Genomic DNA, 18,071 nt, shown 5'->3' on the forward strand with positions numbered 1-18,071 from the left:
TATAAAACCATGCGTTCTCCATAGCCATAGACTGAAGGGCTCAGTGACTTTTAACATGGCACAATCATAGGATGCCACCTTTCCAACAAGTCAGTTTGTAAAATGTATGCCCTGCTAGAGCAGTCCTGGTCAACTGGACTGTTATTGTGAAGTGGAAACGTCTAGGAGCAACAACGGCTTAGCCGCGAAGTGGTAGGCCACAAGCTCACAGAACGGGACCTTCGAGTCCTGACGCACGTAGCGTGTAAAAATCGTCTGTCCTCGATTGCAACACTACCGAGTTCCAAACTGTTCGTCGGGAGCTTCATGGAATAGATTTCCTTGGTCGAGCAGCCGTACACAAGCCAAAGATCACCATGCAGTATGCCAAGCATCGGCTGGAGTGGTGTAAAGCTCTCCGCCATTGGACTCTGGAGCAGTGGAAATGTGTTGTTCTATGGAGTGATGAATCACGCTTAACCATCTGGCAGTCTGACGGACGAATCTGGGTTTGGCGGATGCCAGGAGAATGCTACATGCACGAATACATAGTGCCAACTGTAAAGTTTTGTGGAGGAGGATTAATGGTCTGGGGCTGTTTTCATGGTTCGGGGTAGGCCCCTTAGTTCCAGTGAAGGGAAATCTTAACCCTACAGCATACAATGACATTAGACGATTCTGTGCTCCCAACTTTGTGGCAACAGTTTGAAGAAGGCCCTGACCTGTTTCAGCATTACAATGCCCCGTGCACCAAAAGAGGTCCATACAGGTCCAAATGGTTTGTCGAGATCGGTGTGGAAGAAATTGACTGGCCTGCACAGAGCCCTGACCTCAACCCCATCTAATACCTTTGGGATGAATTGGAACGTCGACTGCGAGCCAGGCCTAATTGCCCATCCTCACCAATGCTCTTGTGGCTGAATGGAAGCAGCAATGTTCCAACATCGAGTGGAAAGCCTTCCCAGAAGGGTGGAGGCTGTTATAGCAGAAAAGAGGGGACCAACATTTTAGTCATTTAGCAGATGCTTTTATCCAGAGCAACTTACAGTAGTGAATGCATACATTTCATGCATTTTTTTTGGACTGGCCCCCCATGGGAATTGAACCCACAACCCTGGCGTTGCACACACTATGCTGGTGTTGCAAACACCATGCTCTACCAACTGAGCCACAGGGAATGCCCATGGTTTTGGAATGAGATGTTTGACAAGCATGTCCACATACATTTAGTGTATGTCTGGCAGTTTCATTAAGGGAACATGTTTGAGTACATGGGCTATAGTAAATGTTGGCAGAACCCCCTATAGGCCATTTGGTGCCATTTCTGACCAAGTTACTCATGGCCTCTTGTTTCTGTGTACTGAATTAGAAAAAAAGTTACCAATCTATGCTTGAGTTATTTGAACATGTCAAGAAAAAATCAACAAGAACAATTCAGACAATAACAATAGGTGTTCACATATTCGCATTAAATATCAGAAAATATTTGCGGACCATTTGCATTATCCCTGTGAACCGCGGGCCACAGGTTGAAAACCACTGATATATGGTTGGCCTATTGAAGTTACATTGCTTTGTCTGAATGTTTGTGCCTAGGTTAAAATATAGGATTATTTCTGTATTACCTGCTGCAATTAAAGTATCAAGAGCAGTATTAATGGTGTATTTTTGTAGGCTCTAACTCCGCCATGGCTGGTTGGCCAAAGTCTAAGGGGATATGAATGGGGTTTTTGGAAGATTTTGGGATAAACTCCCGATAAATAAGGTCTGTGGTAAAGACAGGCTTAGGAGATCTCATATGTTTTATTCCATGAGATTTTGGTGTTTTTGAAGCATTTATGTCATCAAAACAAGCACATAAAGCACATGAAAGGTAATGTTAACAGTGACTGATATTATCTCATAGAACATAACGTATAATATCTCCTGAGCTTTTGTTCTCCTAACCCCATTCTTTCCCCATTCATTTCCCCATAAGAATGGCTGAACGAAACAGAGGAAACTCATTTCCCTTTTTTAGCACTACAATATGAGGACTCGTACTACAAGCTGACGAGTCACAGAGATGAGAGGAAAGATGGCGGAAGCTGATGTGGATTGTGAATCTAATGGCGGTAGAATCAAGGAGAATTGGAATATTGTAAAAAATGATGGAAAACGGAGCAAAGTAGTGTACAGTGATGAGAATGTCCCAACGTGTCTTGTAGGATCGGATTACCAATCTTGAAGAATCCCTTACATAAAAAGATTGCAGTTTTGAAACTGCAGTAAAAGTGCAGTAACTACAGTCACCTGTGGTATTTTGGACGCAGTAATTGCAGAATAACTGCAATTATACTGCAACATTTCTGAACTAAAAAAACGGTGTTATATTGGATGCAGTATTTGCTGCATACTGCAGTTATACTGTATTATACTGCAGTTATACTGCACTCTGACTGCAATCTTTTTTCGTAAGGGATCCATTTGAGATATCCAAACTGGTGGAGGGAGTGCTGGGTAAAGTGAAGCCTGTAAGGATCACGAGAGAAGCGGGCTTGTTTAGATTCTTTGTACTTCAGAAGGAACGTGTGTTGCATCTCACCCGATTTGAGAAGTTTGACGTTTCGTGTGTGCCTCTTCGGTACAGGGCACCCCTCAATGGGGTAATATCTGGCGGCTCGTGGGAAGTCGGTGTTGAAAGATATTCCAGGAGGTATTGATGCACGTCGGATGAATCGTGTGGTGAATTATTAAAAAGTGAAGAGTATCTGTTCTTGTGTTTTTTTGATAGGGAGTCTCTCCCTGCTCAAGTACAGTTAGGATATATGAACTACAGAGTCAGAGCATTTATCTCAAGACTAATGCAGTGTGATCACTATAAAGCTTTTGGACATGTTTCAAGTGTTTGCAGAACAGAGAAGCCGAGATGTCCAAGTTGTGGATAAGATCATGTCATGTTTTAAAAGTGAGGAAAATGTGACATGTTGCAATTGTGGTGAGAACCATGAAGCCACGTCTTTGGAATGCCCAACCAGGGTAAAAGAGAACGAGGTGGTCAAAGTCAGGTGCTGTCCAGAGCATTTCATATGCAGCAGCTGTTAAAAGTGTTGAGGGTTTGAACAGTGCTCCTGAAGAGTCCATGGTGGTGGTTAGGCCTTCACTGCAGGCTGCAGGGGTTGCCTTTCACCAGCAGGATCCTGATATTTTAAAGGTTAAGAAGGTGGACTTTGTGGCCTTTATAACTATGGTGATTAATGGCACTGCCAAGATGGTGAGCATGTCCAGGAAGATGTATCTCATTGTGGATGTGGCTGTTCCTGGGGCTGAAAGATTTCTCAGTGGTAGAGTTGCATGGAGTGTTGTCACAAGCAGTACCACCCTCTGAGGCCCTAGAGCCTGAGAAGGGAGATATGGAGATTTGGTTTGGATTTGTCAGTGTACTATTTTTATTTGGGTGGATTAAGTTCGTTTTCCGTATCACATATGGGTGTTCTTTTTACCTTGTTTTTCAACCCATCCAGTTAGTGGCGGCAAAATACACCCTTTTCGGTTGTAGTTCGCCACAAAACCAACCGAAGAAGAAGAGGAGCCACAGAAATGATCGCGGACAAAACCTGTCCTGTGGCTCCCTCTCCTGGATCAAGAGAGAACGTCTCAATCTTCATGCCGGCCACCACACGGCTCATATCAAGGTTGACAGTTATCACGGGTTAGTGTCGTCTTTCACGCCTCGTCGGCCTTTTTATGCACATAAATACATATGTAAAGTAGGTAAATATAACTGCAGTTCCCTGTAGGGAATTAGTAGGGTAGATGTGCTTATCTAGGCGTACTATCTTGTGGTTGTTGTAGCTAAACCTGGGCTAACGTTAGTTGTTGGGCATCAATCGTTTTATTTCGTTGCAGTGCAAGATTGTAGCTGACGTTCTTTGTAACATTATAACATTGTTTCAACTATGCTACCTCACTGTTACAGTGTATCATCTTGCAGACATGTTTGAGCATGTTTGCTTTGAAAATGTTTTTTCTTTCTTTCTGTCCTGTGGTAATTCAATAGCAACACAGCAAACTGATTTAGACGGCTAATGAAACCTTAATGACAATATCCCGTTTAAGTTAACTTTAACATACACTCTCATTTTCTTTATAGTAGGCCATTTTTATTGGACAAAAATGCAGTTGTCTTCACCTTTACCAGATGAGACGGCTGTGTCCCTCTCATTGGGTCAAAGGTGAAGACAACAATTTTACCCTACAAGAACCTTCACTCAGGTGACATAAAGCAAGCTAGAAAGAATGCATCAGCCCCTTTATTATAGACCTAATTTACAGAATTTCCAAGTTAGTTGCATAAAGCTGATTGCCGGCCTACATTTTTGCACTACTCATTGTCTCCAGGAGGGGGCAGCGAGATTGTCTAAACCATATGACAACAATTTGCCTCTGAGGGTGCCACAGTGGTGGTCTCAGCCATCAGCGAGGAGTCAGCCAATCAGCCCTGGGCAGCCTGAACCATGGCCACAAAGGGCAGGACCACATCACTGCTGTTGTGGATGTTTCATCAAGGGAGAGTGTAGAGAAGCTACTCACAATACAGGTGATTAATTCATGTGCAGGCACACAAACTAATTCAGTGTGTGTGTATAGTGTAATTTAAAGTCAATATCTTAAACCCTATGCTGGCGGGGAGGTCCTGGGGGAGGTCCTGGGCTGGCGTGGTTACGCTGTGAGGCCGGTTGGATATAGTGCCAAATTCTCAAAAACAACGTTGGCCTCCAACGGTAGAGAAATTGACATTCAATCATCTGGACGCTGCTCTGGTGAACATTCCTGCAGTCAGCATGTAAATTGCTCACATTGTGTTGTGTGAGCCTTTTATTGTCCCCAGCACAAGGTGCACCTGTGTAATGATCATGCAGTTTAATCAGCTTCTTGATATGCCACACTTGTCAGGTGGATGGATTATCTTGGCAAAGGAGAAATGCTCACTAATAGAAATGTAAACAAATTTGTGCACAAAATGTAAGAGAAATTTGCTTCTTGTACGTATGGAAAATGTCTGGGATCTTTTATTTCAGCTCATGAAACATGGGACCATTTTACATGTTGCGTTTATATTTCTGTTCAGTATATATTAGTGGAACAAAAGCAGCAAAGTTTTTCCTCTATTTAGGTTCAGTGACGCTTATGTTGATACACCGAAATCAGAGAGTTAAAATAAATAGTGTTTCTTACCCTCGTATTCTACAAATCCTTCTATCTTTCCCCCAATCTCTCAGGCTACATTTCTCCTGACTCAGGCTGTTGGAAAGGCTCTGGTTGCCAGTGGAGCTCCTAAACGCTCCGTCATTACTGTGGGCAAGGCAAGTCTGACATTTTAACTATTGGCCCTCCAGGCATAGGTTATTAACTTTCAACAGACTTACATTCATTCTTGCCATTCTTTAATTTTCTCTTTGTGTTTCTGCCTGTTACCAGGTGGGCAATATTGAACAGGCGAACTACTCTGCTTCCAAAGCAGTTGTGGAGGGCCTGACCAGAACTGCAGCCAACTAGCTGAGCAGGTGAGGCACACCTTGGTTGTGTTCATTAGGGCAAACCGTAACAAAATGTTTTGAAACAAAAATGTGCATTTCATATTAAGTTGAGATGCTACTTACCCTTTTTGGCCAGTTTTCTTCTGTGTAGTGCCTACTGAACACAACCCTGAATTTGATTTCAACACCCCAAAATTGTCCCATTCACCAATAGAGAGAAGATAAATAGGCTATAAACATTCTGTAGTGAGCAGAGCCCGGTTTCCCGATAGTGATGGAACTTAGGCTTACGAGTGTTTTAGCAATCCATCGCTCCGACGGCTGAAGATGAAACATGCGTTTCCCAACACCAGGCCGAAATAAAGTTTGCTAAGTACGTTGTTGGAGCATGTGTCCATCTGATAGGATGGAAGAAAAGCAGCGCTGCTCTCGGATCAGATTTCTCCATTCAAATCTTACCTTAACATTAGAATTAGTCCACAATACTGACGATGGATCAGCTCCTAGAGATATATTATCACCTATATGGCTGCAAATATTCAGGTGGCTTATTGTAATGCTTACACTATAATAACTTAATCACAGATTCCGCACATGTTGTAACCATCATGAAATTATAGACAATGGAGCCTGCAATTAGCAAAATAGAACTCAATTGATTAAAATATATAGGCCTATGTAGCCTTTCAGCCTACTGTATGTTTTTTTAATGCCGTCATCTCGGTTTTCATTTGAAGCATCTTTTATCCTTTGCTTTTTTGTAACAATTGCAAAGACATTGCTTTGTATTTGTAGCCAACTCCGTTCTGAAGTTATTGGCGGTCACAGTGAGACAAATAAACCGCTTGATTGTATGTTTAGCGGAGATCTTCTGTGTTAAAAGTGACTCAGAAGGGGGCAAAGAAGGCATCCGACGACCACTTATCTGTTCTATGAGATGTCTGAGGCAGTCGGTAGATAACAGGGGTTTTAGAGTGCAACTTCAGTAACGATTGTTTTGGGAAACAGCTCGGAGATTTAACGATGCTCCTATGAAGGTTCTAATGACCTTAGTCTTAAGATGTGTTTGAGGAACCGGGCCCAGGGTGGGTTGAAGTATGGGATGTGTTTGGGGAACCGGGTCCAGGGTGGGTTGAAGTATGGGATGTGTTTGGGGAACTGGGTCCAGGGTGGATTGAAGTATGGGATGTGTTTGGGGAACTGGGTCCAGGGTGGATTGAAGTATGGGATGTGTTTGGGGAACCGGGCCCAGGGTGGGTTGAAGTATGGGATGTGTTTGGGGAACCGGGTCCAGGGTGGGTTGAAGTATGGGATGTGTTTGGGGAACCGGGTCCAGGGTGGGTTGAAGTATGGGATGTGTTTGGGGAACTGGGTCCAGGGTGGATTGAAGTATGGGATGTGTTTGGGGAACCGGGTCCAGGTTGGATATGATCTATAACTGCTCTCTTTCTCCAGATTTGGGATCCGGTGTAACTGTGTTTACCAGGGTTCATAACCACACCCATGACTGATAAAGTGCCTGAGAAAGTAATCAGTCAGCTACGACTGAGTTCCCATTTCATATCAGATATAGAAAGTTACCCCCTGAAATGTTTTTTTTTGTATAGAAGTGTGTATTTAACTTGCTGTGTTTTGTTTTGTGTCTGCAGCTTACGTCCATGGTGCCACTGGAAAGGATGGGAGAGCCTGCAGGTAGGAATACTATATACACAACCCTCTATGCTATAGATCCGCCGTGGCGGAGATCTTTGTGGGCTATACTCGGCCTTGTCTTAGGACGGTAAGTTGGTGGTTGGAGACATCCCTCTAGTGGTGTGGGGGCTGTGCTTTGGCAAAGTGGGTGGGGTTATATCCTGCCTTTTTGGCCCTGTCCGGGGGTATCATCGGATGGGGCCACAGTGTCTTCTGATCCCTCCTGTCTCAGCCTCCAGTATTTATGCTGCAGTAGTTTATGTGTCGGGGGGCTAGGGTCAGTCTGTTACATCTGGAGTATTTCTTTTGTCTTATCCGGTGTCCTGTGTGAATTTAAATATCCTCTCTCTAATTCTCTCTTTCTTTCTTTCTCTCGGAGGACCTGAGCCCTAGGACCATGCCTCAGGACTACCTGGTATGATGACTCCTTGCTGTTCCCAGTCCACCTGGCCGTGCTGCTGCTCCAGTTTCAACTGTTCTGCCTGCGGCTATGGAACCCTGACCTGTTCACCGGACGTGCTTGTTGCACGCTCGACAACTACTATGATTATTATTATTTGACCATGCTGGTCATTTATGAACATTTTAACATCTTGACCATGTTCTGTTATAATATCCACCCGGCACAGCCAGAAGAGGACTGGCCACCCCTCATAGCCTGGTTCCTCTCTAGGTTTCTTCCTAGGTTTTTGGCCTTTCTAGGGAGTTTTTCCTAGGGAGTTTTTCCTAGCCACCGTGCTTCTTTCACATGCATTGCTTGCTGTTTGGGGTTTTAGGCTGGGTTTCTGTACAGCACTTTGAGATATCAGCTGATGTACGAAGGGCTATATAAATACATTTGATTTGATTTTGATTTGATTTGATTTAACAATGCAGAACTCGGTACCTTTTATAGTCAAGCTGTAAGACCTAACCCTTATCCCTCTCTGTGTATAGAGGAAGCTGATGGGTCCTAATGCATATTTCCAGTAGAGGACTCTCAATACATCACTGGAACCAGTATTGAAGTAACAGGTAATGGACCCACCTGAAAAACATTATAACGATTCATATTTAACAGGAAATGCCTTTTACATTACCCGCTGCTGTCCTGTTAACATTTTTTTTTTCTCATCTTCAGAGGCCTTTTCATTGACTGAGACAACTTTCCATCATCCTCATGAAGATCCCATCTAGGTCCAGTAATTGTATATTTATTCAACGTTCACACTGTGCCTTCGCGTGTGAAAATACAACTGATTGGGGATCAATCTTGTTTTGTAAATCTAGTCAATATCTACAGTGTAAATGGGATTGTGCAATACATTAAAACCTGTGTAACTTTTGTTGTGGCGAGAGTTGACGAGACAGAGTTGAGTGGTTTCCCCAATGTAACCGAGTTACGTCTCACAACCCTCTGCATTTACGTACAGTTACTATCATTTCGCTAGGGAAACTTATACCAGTCATTACTAACACGGTTGGATTTAGATGTTTGAAAACAGGAAAGACTGACGTCACGCATACAAAGACACACGAATACAGTATGAATACAGTATGCACACAGAGAAAATGCGTTGGCATGTGGTTTAATTGGAGACGTTGAACAGAAAACAACAAGCCAAGAACAAACCAAGACAGTGAAACTAAAGCAAAACAAAAACTAACAGAAAACAGAGAAGGAAAACAACACTGAGCAGTGGACGGTAGAGGGGAAAAGGGTAGGGAGAGGGAGCCAGCCATGGGGGGGGGGGCTGGTGAGGTGATATATATAGTGGAAATAAGGTTGGGATCTGACTGATTCTGTGGTAAGTTCACTGGAGATGTGGTTTTATTCAGCTGTCTGAGCTGCTGTATGCAGAATGAAGAGAGAAATCAAATAATTACTAGCTATTGTGTTGCTCTGGGTAACATGCAACACCAGCCAGTTGAGAGAGGATGAAACAGAGGGACGAGGAAAAAACACAAGGGAGTCAAGAAGCTATTTTTAAAAAGATGATATATTACAGAAACAAAACATTTAAAATTACTTACATTATAAAATAATACTTTTTGTATTTTCAGCACCATATTTTGTTGAAATATTTGTTTGTCTTTAACAAAAAAACAAACCAATCGATGTATTTTTCTCTCGAGAATCACCTCAGGTTTTAGTTTGTCAATCCCCCCCTTCTCTGCAATATCAAAAGAAAAACAAACCAAAACACCCATAATGATATACAACCCCATAGCCACATTACATTACTTCTAAACAAAATCTTTTTAATATTTGCCCACGTGGTTGCTAGAATTTTCCATCCCTCCCGCTAGCTGTCCCCTGCCCGCTGTATTCTCACAACCGTAGAATCCTGGTGTCTGTTTGTCGCCCTCGCCATACTCCTGCAGCACAGCTCAGCCAAGCAGTGGCAAACCACAATGGAGAGTCACCATTTACTCATTACAATAGAAGCAATCATAACAGCACAGTACAGTCGATGAATGCTAAATGCTTACAATGAGATATGGCCACATATGTTCGTCGTCGTCCCCCCCCCACCAGAACTGTTGACATTCATAGACCAAGGGGGATGGGCACAGATAACTCGGTTTAGTGTTAGTTTAATATGTATTTAATTGTTTTAACCGTCAAGTGAGAACTACAGGAAATAAATACAAAATGAAATACCACATTCGACTGTCATATTTGGTTTGTCGTTGCTTGAAGCACCCTGTTTGTTTTCAATAAATACAATAGAATATCACTCTGTCTGTACAAATGGATTCGATTGCACATTTCCAGTAAGGAGAACTGGTGACGACATCGTGTGGCTGTGATGGAGACAAACTTGAATTATTCATGCTGAATATATTAACGCTTTGGTATAATTAGCACCTTGCCACAGTTTTTGAAAGCATGCATTTATTCACCGCTGTAAGAGAGAACGTTTGGTCGTCATCTATTAAGCTCATATACATATTTAACCCTGATACCTTCCCTGCTTGAAAAGAGACGGAATGTCACAGATCCTGGAATGTAACCCTGTGTTCTACATAAAACAATAATGAAATCCCAGGCATCACACCTGTAAGTACTGGACTGGTTTGATGGCATTCTGGCCTATTCGCTTGTCTAGGAACTACAGTTCTGGCCTGTCTATGACAGTTGTAACAATGATTGCAAATAAATGTTCCATACATCAAGTTCAGTACAATTTACAAGGTTAATGGCTTTTGATTCATTGGTCCTTGGAGAAGGCATAGACGCCCTTCCGTCCCATTGCATGCAACATTATTGGCCCATAAATAATAAACAGCCATACAGTTCAGCGACAGTACGTTGCTGTTAGGACTATATTATTACAGTATTGAGTAAAGAGCTGTTCGTAGTCACGCCTTAGGTTAAAGCCGCGTTAAAGCTAGAGATCTCACGGCTCTACTTCCACTCCATCTCCACAAAGCACCGTAAAGTTTCTATTCATCCGCCTGTATTATATTTGACCTGCTTTAGGATAACTGTGCTGTTAGGCTGGTGTAGCGTGATATCGTGGTTTGTTTGGTGTAGAATTTCACTGTGGAGATGATGAAGAGAAAATTCACTTAGCTAGATAACACGGACGTACAGTAGACTTCCCTGGTCGTCTCTGATCCGTCAGGCCTTCGTGGAACTCCCATTCCTTCATTGGTTTCCCCTTAATGCGGCGAGGCAGAAAATGAGGCGTAGGATGGGGTGGGGCTTGGATGCAGGAGAGGTACGAGTGTGTGGTGAAGGCGAAGCAGAGAGGTAGAGTGGCCGAGACAACTCGATAGAGAGACAGCGGGAAGGAGAGAGGAGTGAGAGGGGGGTCCGCGACAGGGGGCTCTGGCGTGTACGGAAGGAGGAGACGGTTCTTTGACCCAGCCGTTCGTTGGAAAAGAACACTGTTTTTTTCTGTTGACGGTCTGAACGCCATCTCTCATTCTTGCAATCGATCTTTGGTCTCCTCTTCGCGAGAATGTTTGTGTTCTACTTTTCTCTTGTCGTCCATTTCTATTTGGGAGATGTTTTCCCCTGGGCATGTACTTGAGTGAGTGCATGTCCGTTTCACAACAGTATTTGTGTGTGTGTGTTTGTGTATGTGAGTGAGCTTGATATCTTGAAATAAATGTATAAATTACTGGGCATGTGCTGTATATTGCCATGTCAATGTAAATGTGTCAATGTTTGTGTTAAGTGCATGAGTGTGTGTGTGTGTGACAGAGTGTGCGTGCATCAGTGTAAGTGTATATTCTATATGTGTTTGTGTTTCTCATTTGTCTGTACGGTGTTTTAGCCCTGGAAACAGACAGGTCCCACTTCAAAGCCAAATTTCTGGTTGTTCTCCCCAAAGTCTGTGATCTTGAGGTCCCGCAGAGGTAGCTGCTCCACCTGGGGCGTGTTCACCTCCACCACTGTGCTGTCGAAGCCCTTACGATACTGCAGACAGACAGAAGCAGAGAGACAGGTGAGATCACTACATCTGAGGTAAGGGTATCTGCCTAGGATTCGATATTACACTTTTATTGTGTGTAATGGAAAAATACAGTTCCATTGTAATACTTTTGTATGGGCATTTGTTCTTATTGACTGCTGAGATGAAACATATTAAGTTAGCCTATATCAGATTGAAAATAAAGCAACATTTAGTGAATTCTGGCAAATGTTCCTTTAAAAAAAACTAAGGGGGAATATACCCCCAGACACCCTATATAATCTCAGGTTTCTTAGTTTATTTTTGATATACTCGAGGTACACATTCATAACTTGAACGTCCGCGCACAGACAGGTGAGTAAGCTAGAGAGATTACTTTTGGTTCCCATGACTCCGCGGAAAACACTGGCGATTGTTACTGAGTGGACCACACTGTTTAAATAAACCAATTCAATGAGACTCACAGAGCAGCCGTCGACCAGGGCCTTGATGTATGGGCTTGTCTCGTAGCTGAGGTCCTCATCGTTGGCACCCTGGAAGTGCAGCGCCCTCTTGTGGCCGTTATTGGCCGTGCGGTCGGCCCAGGCCACGGAGCGGTGGCAGTGGTAGGTGAAGTTCTGGCGGGCCTGGACACTCAGCAGCCGCAGGAAGCCCAACTGGACCACGCCGATCGGCTCGCCATTAGAGTCCACGTACGAAAGCTGGGGGGAAAGAGGATGTCCCATGAGATATAAACTCTGATGAAGCTGGTAGAGGTGAACTCTGTTATAAGCAGAGAGTTGGATATGTCCGCCTGACATTAAATAAACACTTTCCTTAGGGACAGAGCGTTATGATAATGCTTTGATCATTTTTCTGATTGACCTTTATCTTTACGCATTTGTTGATATCCAGGTCAAACTTTGCACACATATGGACCATAATGAATGTCCCTCTGGGATTCTGTACGGTGGTGTAATGAACCCATACTAACCTTGCTGCCAGTTGCAAACTCACTGTACCAGGAGCCTGGTTTCTCCGTGGTCCAAGAGTTGAGCTTTACCTAGGGGAGAAATAGAGACAATTAGATGTATAGATGTTTAACCACGGCTACTTCAGGGTAGAGTTGGTGTGTACATTATTGACTGATGAGCTCAGTCTCTTCTCACCGTGTCCACGGTCTTACTGGGGTACAGACACGTCTCCCCACCGGCGGTGAAGTTGCAGAACACCTTGAGAGAGTCGCGAGAGCAACCCTGGTTGGGGTCGATCCAGTACTCTCCTACAGGGGGAGCAGAGAGATAAGGCACGATTTAAACACCAAGAAATTCAAATGCTTTCAAAGGTGGGGGGGGGGGATTAGCTTTAATATTGCAGATAGATTTTAAAAGAATTGTATATGTTAGCTTAGTAGAAACCCAGCCCCGGCCCTTAGACTTTAGTTAAAAGTGAACCTCATAAATGTCTTTGTAAGAGTTCCCCTGTGTAAAGTCAGAATTGCCACATTTTTGTGAATAGTTTGACGCCTGAAAGCGTCGTACCGTCTTTGAGCTCTGGCTGGCTGAGTTTGAGGTCCTGGCAGGTGCGTGCGGGGCTGCCCTTGGTGCCCAGAGGGAAGCGCATGGTCTCGATCTCCTGTCTCAGCGAGTTCAGTGAGCCGAAGATCTCCTCCATGCCCTCCCTGCCTGTCAGGAACTCTGGGCCTGTGGCGTCGGCCGCAGCCGACTCTGCGTCTGTCTCAGACAGCATCCGGCTTGCGTCGATGGAGCGCTTGGACTTCTTGGAGATTTGGATGGGCATTGGCTGGATGACTTCGCCTGGAGGACCCTGATTGGAGGAGGATCACAGAGAAAGATTATTATTGGTTGATAATGATTAATGAGATTCATAGGTTTAGGTTTCATTGAACTTATTTTTGTAAATGTATAAAAAAACAAAAACCAGAAATATCTTATTTGCATAAGTATTCAGGCCCTTTGCTATGAAACTTGACATTGAGCTCAGGTGCATCCTGTTTCCATTGATCATCATTGAGATGTTTCTACAACTTGATTGGAATCTATCTATGATAAATTCAATTGATTGGACATGATTTGGAAAGGCACACACGTGTCTATATAAGGTCCCACAGTTGACAGTGCATGTCAGAGCAAAAACCAAGTGAGGTCGAGGGAATTGTCCGTTGAGCTCCGAGACAGGATTGTGTCGAGGCACAGATCTGGGGGAAAATTTCTGCAGCATTGAAGCTCCCCAAGAACACAGTGGCCTCCATCATTCTTAAATGGAAGAAGTTTTGAACCACCAAGACTCTTCCTAGAACTGGCAGCCCAGCCAAACTGAGCAATCGGGGGAGAAGGGTCTTCGTCAGGGAGGTGACCAAGAACCCGATGGTCAATCTGACAGAGCTCCAGAGTTCCTCTGTAGAGATGGGAGAACCTTCCAGAAGGACAACCATCTCTGCAGCACTCAACCAATCAGGCCTTTATGGTAGAATGGCCAGACGGAAGCCATTCCTCAGTAAAAAGCACATGACAACCTGCTTTGAGTTTGACTCTCAGACCATGAGAAACAAGATTCTCTGGTCGGATGAAACCAAGATTAAACTCTTTGGCCTGAATGCCAAGCGTCACGTCTGGAGGAAACCTGGCACCATGAAGCATGGTGGTTGCAGCATCATGCTGTGTGGATGTTTTTCAGCGGCAGGGACTGGAAGACTAGTCAGGATTGGGGGAAAGATGAATGGAGAAAAGTACAGAAAGATCCTTGATAAAAACCTGCTCCAGAGCGTTCAGGACCTCAGACTGGGGTGAAGGTTCACCTTCCAACAGAACAATGACCCTAAACACACAGCCAAGACAACGCAGGACTGACTTGGGGACAAGTCTCTGAATATCCTTGAGTGGCCCAGCCAGAGCCAGAACCCGATCAAACGTCTCTGGAGAGACCTGAAAATAGCTGTGCAGCAACGCTCCCCATCCAAACTGACAGAGCTTGACAGGATCTGCAGAGAAGAATGGGAGAAACTCCCCAAATACAGGTGTGCCAAGCTTGTAGCGTCATACCCAAGAAGACTCGAGGCTGTAATCGCTGCCGAAGGTGCTTCGACAAAATACTGAATAAAGGTTCTGAATACTTATGTAAATGTGATTTATTGATTTTAATGCATTTGCAAAAAACATTTTTTTTACGTTTTTGCTCTGTTATGATGGTGTATTGTGTGTAAATTGATGAGGGAAAAAAAACAATTTAATACATTTTAGAAGAAGGTTGTAACGGTACAAAATGTGGAAAAAGTCAGGGGGTCTGAATACTTTCCGAATGCACTTTAGATATATGCTATGCTCTGAAATGATGTAAGCAACTGCACATAGATCTAGACTGGACTAAACTGAAAAATGGGGGTCAAATACAAGTATTTAATTGGTTTCATGGAGTAAACTGATTTCGCAAAGGATGGGTACTCACTGGAGGTCCAGGGGGTCCTGAGACACCCTTCTCTCCCTTGGGACCAGCTCCTCCCTGGAACACAGAGACAGGAGGCATTAGAGATTAAACAATACACCGCACATGGAACTCAATACACCGTACATGGAACTCAATACACTGTACATGGAACTCAATACACTGTACATGGAACTCAATACACCGTACATGGAACTCAATACACCGTACATGGAACTCAATACACCGTACATGGAACTCAATACACTGTACATGGAACTCAATACACCGTACATGGAACTCAATACACCGCACATGGAACTCAATACACTGTACATGGAACTCAATACACCGTACATGGAACTCAATACACTGTACATGGGACTCAATACACTGCACATGGAACTCAATACACCGTACATGGAACTCAATACACTGTGCATGGGACTCAATACACCGTACATGGAACTCAATACACTGCACATGGGACTCAATACACTGCACATGGAACTCAATACACTGCACATGGGACTCAATACACCGCACATGGGACTCAATACACTGTACATGGGACTCAATACACTGCACATGGGACTAAATACACTGCACATGGGACTCAATACACTGCACATGGGACTCAATACACAGCACATGGGACTAAATACACTGCACATGGGACTCAATACACTGCACATGGGACTCAATACACATTATAATATTGAAGCCGATATTACACTACAAAGAGTGTTTGAGGAAGGGATTCTACTCACTGTAGCACCCTTAGCTCCCTTCACACCTTCAGGACCCTGTGGAAGAGGAACAGGAAATGAATGATTATCATTCAATAGAAGATAAGTATTACCATTATAAAACCATTGAAAAAAGGAGAATCTAATTACTAGTGACATAAGAGTTATGTAAAGTATAAAAGTCATGGATGCGTTCATGCTGAAATCTTTCTATGTTACAGGTTATGTTTTGAGAATACCACAATGTTGATAGAGGATGTTACATGATATACTGATGAAAGAACCAGGATGTAGAACTGGTACTCACGGGCATACCAGCAGGGCCACCAGGACCGATAGGCCCAGTGCCTCCAGAAACACCCTAAAAACACAGTTAACACACAACAAATTCATCAGCATTGAACTGTTTGTTGAAGGGTGACATAGAATACAAATCAAATCCAATTTTATTTGTCAATTGAGCCGAACCTTACCATGAAATGCTTACTTACAAGCCCCTAACCAACAATGCAGATCAAGAAATAGAGTTAAGAAAATATTGACTAAATAAACTAAAAGTAAAAAAACGAACACAATAGAATTACAGAACAATAACGAGGCTATGTGTGGGGGTACTGGTTAGTCGAGGTAATTTGTACATGTAGGTAGTGGTAAAGTGACTATGCATTGATAATAAACAGCGAGTAGCAGCAGTGTAAAAACAAAGGGGGGTGGGGGTCAATGTAAATAGTCTGGGTGGCCATTTGATTAATTGTTCAGTAGTCTTATGGCTTGGGGGTAGAAGCTGTTAAGGAGCATTTTGGACCTAGACTTGGCGCTCTGGTACCGCTTGCCGTGCGGTAGCAGAGAGAACAGTCCATGACTTGGGTGACTGGAGTCTTTGACAATTTTTTTTATCCTTCCTCTGACACCGCCTGGTATATAGGTCCTGGATGGCAGGAGGCTTGGCCCCAGTGATGTACTAGGCCATACGCAATACCCCTTGTAGCGCATTACAGTCGGATGCCGAGCAGTTGCCATACCAGGCGGTGATGCAACCGGTCAGGTTGCTCTCGATGGTGCAGCTGTAGAACTTTTTGAGGATCTGGGGACCCATGCCAAATATTTTTAGTCTCCTGAGGGGGAAAAGGTGTTGTCGTGCCCTCTTCACAACTGTCTTGGTGTGTTTGGACTATGATAGTTTGTTGATGATGTGGACCCCAAGGAACTTTAAACATTTGACCCGCTCCACTACAGCCCCGTCGATGTTAATGGGGGCCTGTTCGGCCCTCCTTTTCCTGTAGTCCACGATCATCTCCTTTGTCTTGCTCACATTGAGGGAGAGCTTGTTGTCCTGGCACCACACTGCCAGGTCTCTGACCTCCTCCCTATAGGCTGTCTCATCGTTGTCGGTGATCAGGCCTACCACTGTTGTATCATCAGCAAACTTAATGGTGTTGGAGTCATGCCTGGGAATGCAGTCGTTGGTGAACAGAGAGTACAGGAGGGGACTGAGCACGCACCCGAGGGGCCCCCATCTTGAGGATCAGGGTGGCAGATGTATTGTTGCCTACCCTTACCACATTTTTATTTATTTATTTTACTTAACCTTTATTTAACTAGGCAAGTCAGTTAAGAACAAATTCTTATTTACAATGACAGCCTACCCCGGCCAAACCCTAATCCGGATGACGCTGGGCCAATTGTGCGCCGCCCCACTTGTGGGTGGCCCGTCAGGAAGTCCAGGATCCAGTTACAGAGGGAGATGTTTAGTCCCAGGGTCCTTAGCTTAGTGATGAGCTTTGTGGGCACTATGGTGTTGAACGTTGAGCTGTAGTCAATGACTAGCATTCTCACATAGGTGTTCCTTTTATCCAGGTGGGAAAGGGCAGTGTGGAGTGCGACGATTGAGATTGTGTCATCTGTGGATCTGTTGGGGCGGTATGCGAATTGGAGTGGGTCTAAGGTTTCCGGGATGATGGTGTTGATGTGAGCCATGACCAGCCTTTCAAAGCACTTCATGGCTACAGACGTGAGTGCTACGGGTCGGTAGACATTTAGGCAGGTTACCTTTGCATTCTTGGGCGCAGGGACTATGGTGGTCTGCTTGAAACGTGGGTATTACAGACTCGGTCAGGGAGAAGTTGAAAATGTCAGTGAAGACACTTGACAGTTGGTCTGCGCATGCTTTGAGTACAAGCCCTGGTAATCCGTATGGCGCCGCGGCCTTGTGAATGTTGACCTGTTTAAAGGTCTTGCTCACATCGGCTATGGAAAGCGTGATCACACATGTTCAATAGGGATGTGTCATACTGACAGAATAACAT

General features: G+C 44.1%; 1 protein-coding gene and 1 pseudogene across 6 annotated transcripts in view; one reads left to right on the forward strand and one right to left on the reverse strand.

The window, feature by feature from the left end:
- Nucleotides 1-3,100: 3,100 nt before the first annotated feature.
- Nucleotides 3,101-8,303, forward strand: LOC106588261 (estradiol 17-beta-dehydrogenase 8-like; annotated as a pseudogene).
- Nucleotides 8,304-8,742: 439 nt separating this feature from the next.
- The window catches only part of LOC106588396 (collagen alpha-2(XI) chain), a 49,968-nt gene continuing 40,639 nt past the window's right edge, over nucleotides 8,743-18,071 (reverse strand). For all 6 annotated transcript variants that reach the window (XM_014177333.2, XM_014177332.2, XM_014177335.2 and 3 more), the window contains 8 exons: nucleotides 16,073-16,126; nucleotides 15,787-15,822; nucleotides 15,041-15,094; nucleotides 13,117-13,402; nucleotides 12,745-12,857; nucleotides 12,570-12,638; nucleotides 12,061-12,297; nucleotides 8,743-11,601 (listed from right to left, as the gene is read on the reverse strand). In XM_014177333.2, coding sequence (XP_014032808.2) covers nucleotides 11,455-11,601; nucleotides 12,061-12,297; nucleotides 12,570-12,638; nucleotides 12,745-12,857; nucleotides 13,117-13,402; nucleotides 15,041-15,094; nucleotides 15,787-15,822; nucleotides 16,073-16,126 — 996 coding nt within the window. In that variant the 3' untranslated portion in view covers nucleotides 8,743-11,454. The remainder of the gene's footprint in view (nucleotides 11,602-12,060; nucleotides 12,298-12,569; nucleotides 12,639-12,744; nucleotides 12,858-13,116; nucleotides 13,403-15,040; nucleotides 15,095-15,786; nucleotides 15,823-16,072; nucleotides 16,127-18,071) is intronic.

Source organism: Salmo salar, chromosome ssa27 (assembly GCF_905237065.1).
Source record: "Salmo salar chromosome ssa27, Ssal_v3.1, whole genome shotgun sequence".
Taxonomy (NCBI): domain Eukaryota; kingdom Metazoa; phylum Chordata; class Actinopteri; order Salmoniformes; family Salmonidae; genus Salmo; species Salmo salar.